This window comes from Rhopalosiphum padi, chromosome 2, assembly GCF_020882245.1.
Source record: "Rhopalosiphum padi isolate XX-2018 chromosome 2, ASM2088224v1, whole genome shotgun sequence".
Taxonomy (NCBI): Eukaryota; Metazoa; Arthropoda; class Insecta; order Hemiptera; family Aphididae; genus Rhopalosiphum; species Rhopalosiphum padi.
In genome coordinates this window covers 44,937,732-44,942,136 of record NC_083598.1, presented here as the reverse complement: position 1 = coordinate 44,942,136, position 4,405 = coordinate 44,937,732, and the positions used below count along the sequence as shown (strand labels likewise).

The 4,405-nt window shown below is 29.6% G+C and overlaps 1 protein-coding gene across 1 annotated transcript; it reads right to left on the bottom strand.

The window, feature by feature from the left end:
• Nucleotides 1–2,770: 2,770 nt before the first annotated feature.
• Nucleotides 2,771–3,986, bottom strand: LOC132918970 (uncharacterized). Its single transcript, XM_060980325.1, has 2 exons — nt 3,823–3,986; nt 2,771–3,020 (listed from the first exon to the last, which is right to left on the bottom strand). The coding sequence occupies exons 1-2, from the start codon at nt 3,984–3,986 to the stop codon at nt 2,771–2,773; spliced, it is 414 nt and encodes a 137-aa protein (XP_060836308.1).
• Between the last annotated feature and the right edge of the window lie 419 nt (nt 3,987–4,405).

Genomic DNA, 4,405 nt, shown 5'->3' with positions numbered 1-4,405 from the left:
CCTGACAAGACAATACTACATCTACTATAGGGGAATTTGTTAAAAAGTAAAGTGTGCTTTTTATATACTTTGCTTTTTAACAAGTTTCTTGATAATAGATGTGTTTACTATCAAATTACAATGGACGAGAGCAGCATTTATTTGAGCCAACCAATCTATAAATATTGGGGGATTTTGAATGTTATTGTATAATTTTTAAAAATTACAAAACATTCAAAATTCCCTACTATCTTTAGGTACATACTACTATCAAGAATTCATTTAACAAGAAATATTATTTTTGTGTATATATTAAAATTGTATTTAAACAAAATTTGACAACTGTATTTTAAATTAGAAAGTGTTATTGCAATGTATCTATTAGAAATTTTTTTTAGTAACTACTTGTTATTTATTCTTAACATACTTTAACTTAATTATAAGAAAGTTCTATGTGGAAGAGAGTATTAACTTTAAAATATTATCTCGAATACTATATTAAAATTTAGAATTTGTTCCTGGTATTGTTAGGTAAAATGTACCCATTTAAAGTTGCTGCGTTCTCTGATATCTCATACTAATAATATAATACATAATAAGGATACTGCGACATAAGTAGGATAATGATCACTAATAACATAATATTTATAATGGGAAGATATTCATTATACCCGGGCGGCAACGCATTAGGCCTAAACACCATGGACGATAATAACAAGGGGGTAAAAACCACTGTGACTAACCTTCAGAACTGGGAGATGAATAAATTCCATGATGCATCATAGGCCTATAATCGTATTCTCAATTCTGGGAAACTCGGACATGGCGATTGCGGATAACTACCTGCGCATGGGCAGTGTCATTCTGACGCCATATAATCATTGTATGTGCATCCCGAAATATGTAATAGCGTGAGAACATAATGACGCACTTGAAATAGATTAGAGGGGGGGGAAACCTACTATATAAGGGGGCCCTTGACAAAACTCCGGCAGACATGAACACCATCACACCAGTCTACATCAGAATCTTGTCGTTTGGACTTAAGAATAATTTTCAATTAAAAATCACTTAAATATTTTTGTCATTTTTCTTCATTTTACAAGACTACATCCAGTTATTGGCCCACTACAAAGTAATAACCAAAAATGATTTACACTTAATTTCTTCTATACTCTTAGTTTTTATTATTTTTATTTCTACATTTCACCAAAACAGTTTTAAAATGCTTATAAAAATATTTTATCACACTACTGAAACAAGTCTTCACTACATTTACTATAGGGGAATTTGTTAAAAAGTAAAGTGTACTTTTTAACAAGTTTCTTGATTGAAAACGTATTTACTATCAAACTAAAATGGATGAGAACAGTATTTATCCAAGCCAACCAATCTAGTGATTGGGGAGTTCTGAGTGTTGTACAATTTTTAAACAATATCATAGATACATTTAAAATTCTCTACCATCTTCAGATACATATTTCATATCAAACAAGAAGAATATATCTACACCAACTAATCTATTGGTATTGGGGGGTTTTGAATGTTTTTGTATGGCATAAAAATTACAAAACATTCAAAATTCCCTACTATCCTTGGATACACACTGCATATCAAACCAGAAAATCAATCTACACCAACTAATCTATTGGTATTAGGGAGTTTTGAATGTTTTTGTATGGCATAAAAATTACAAAACATTCAAAATTCCCTACTATCCTTGGATACCTATTATTAATCTTACATTTACCTATTATTATTTAAAAAAAATATGTTTGCTGTGTAATATATATTTTGTCATTCAAACAAAATTATTAACTTTTTAAATTGTAATTTTTAATAATTTAAGAGTAATAACCTAGATACTGGAAAGGTCTAAATCGTGTCTTTGAAATAAAATAAATAATGTAATATATAGTACAATTTTTTCATACTATGAAGTTTTTTGAATGCTTATTACTTGCTTCGAAATTAAAAGCCTTTATAGAGGACCTGGATATTCTTAACTAAAAATTTGATTGTATGTTATTTGTGTTTGTAAGAGGAGAAAACATGCAAATACAACATCCTCTTAATTTAAACTTATAATTGCATAATTTAAGGCTTTGTGATTATTAATTGAAATATTTTCTCAAATTTTAAATATTAACAGTTTTATTAATTATAGAACTTTTGTATGTTACTGTACAATTTCAACTATTGTATTCAAAATATTTGAAGAATATAAGCTATTAGTATTATTACTTTTACATTAAATAAACTTATTACAAAGATGGATATGACCAGACTGTCAAACTTTGTTTTTCAACAAGTCTGGATCTGGATAAATGAATAGAACTTAATTAAAACTATATAGCAATCGGACTATTGGAAATTTATTACGTTTTGATCGTATTGTCTTAAGGTACCTAATAACTATCTATCATAGAATTCTACTTTAAACTTTAAAGCAACACATTTTCATCTTACTCTATTACGTATTTACATGGTTAAGTTCAAAATATTTATAATATACTGCTGATTTTATTTTAAGGTTGTTATATTAAGTATTTAAGTTAATTTATCCACTATATTATGTGATTTTTGATAATCTTAAAATGTGTACGTGTGTAGAGTACAGATAATGTTAATATTATTAAAATTGTGTTACATTTATTTATTTAATTCTGTGCCTTTGGCATTTGCCTCATTGCTTTCGCGTGTTTTGTAATTCTCGACTTCCAGAGAAACAAAATTGACCAGATTTTCGTAATTCATAACATTTTTATTATATTATTATTATTATAATGCATCATTGCCAAAGATCATCGACGGTCAGGTAAACGGCTCGCTTGTGACCGTCTTTCTGACCAAATGTCTTGGCTGGACCATTATTTTTGGGTAGGTAGTACCTGTTGGGAGCCGGCGCAAGACATTCAATGTCCTCAGGACGTCTCTGTTGTATGGTCGAATGTACCGTCTGTCCGTACTTGTAATTGGCGGTCGATGGTAAAGAATAGGTATTCGGTGCCGGTACAGCCTCAGAAACCACTTTAAATCGCCTAAATAATAAGTTTTTTGTCGAATACCTCTATTACAAATTATTATTTATATGTATATATTTATAATTTATATTAACCTCAAAATCACCATTATTTTATACCACCGATTCTCTTAGTATACTTCAACATATTCGCCTCATACCATACATCTTCGTTCATCTATCACATTGTCCCTTTACATCTCTCGATTGCTTCAAAATCATATACATACACGTTTGTTTCTGTACTATATATCTATTATATCTAATTTCTTTCCTTTGGTGTTCGCTACTTTTTTAGTCTCATTCATTACTTTCTTCCGCGATTTTTCTCACTGAACTAACATCCTCTATGTTCTTATATATATATTTCTTAATATCCATTACTAAGGAAAGTATACTTGATAAAGTTAAACTGAAGTATTTTTTCTACGAACTTTCTTAACATTATTATAAGTGTACATTTTAGCTTTTTTCACCCCTTGTACATATACACATAAACTATACGCCTATACCAAATATCACACTATTCCGTAAACGCAATATGCTTAAAAAATAGGTACATCTTTTCGCGTATTAATGAAGAAATATGTGTTGTATGGACAGTTAGAATTTTCAAAACTTTTCCTAAAGGATAAAGAAATTAATCGTCTGAAAAAGTTCTACCCATCAGCACTGAAGTTGTAGGTAATCGGTAATCATAATTTGATTATAGTATAAAACGCGTATGTAGGTAACGTTAACGAGTCTGCATAGTTACTACTTGTTATATTTCGATATTCTATAGTCCTATATAGTTTCTCCAGATGGCATAACGAACTTACGGTGAGATTTTCTTGACGTATGTCGGTTTTTTCGACCGCCGATATACGTCTGACAATGGCAACGTGTATGTGTTCGGACTCGGGTAACAATCGTCAATACGACCAAATTGCAACGTGCGACTTTTAAACGATGCTTTCGACGCTTTGGGTCGTACTAAGTCCATACTCGGATAATATGTGTTGGGCGCTGGTAAATGTTCTTCGATATCAAAACAAAATACAAAGAGTATGTATATTACTATATTAGTATATTTATATATAATATATACGCTTAACGCTTTATTTATTCGTCCAAATTTTGTTTACATCTATATCGTACAACTTGTGATATGTAGGTTTATCACATAATGCTATTACTTTTATAGTTTTATATAAATGTATACTTGCACACCTACGATTCAAACCTATTGACCTAATAATACTTCAAATGAATTATTTATTAACATATAAACATAATATATAGGGACAGGGGCACAGACAGGCACGTATACAGAGGGGGTTCAATAATTATGTCTTATTGTTTAAACATTATTACAATTTAAACATTTTCAAAAAATGTTTATGGCCAAATATATATATTATT

Coding starts and splice junctions, on each gene's coding strand:
- LOC132918970 (XM_060980325.1), bottom strand. CDS start 3,986: ATGGACTTAGTACGACCCAAAGCGTCGAAAGCATCGTTTAAAAGTCGC. Junction 3,021..3,822: donor TACGTCAAGAAAATCTCACC/GTAAGTTCGTTA, acceptor CTTATTATTTAG/GCGATTTAAAGTGGTTTCTG.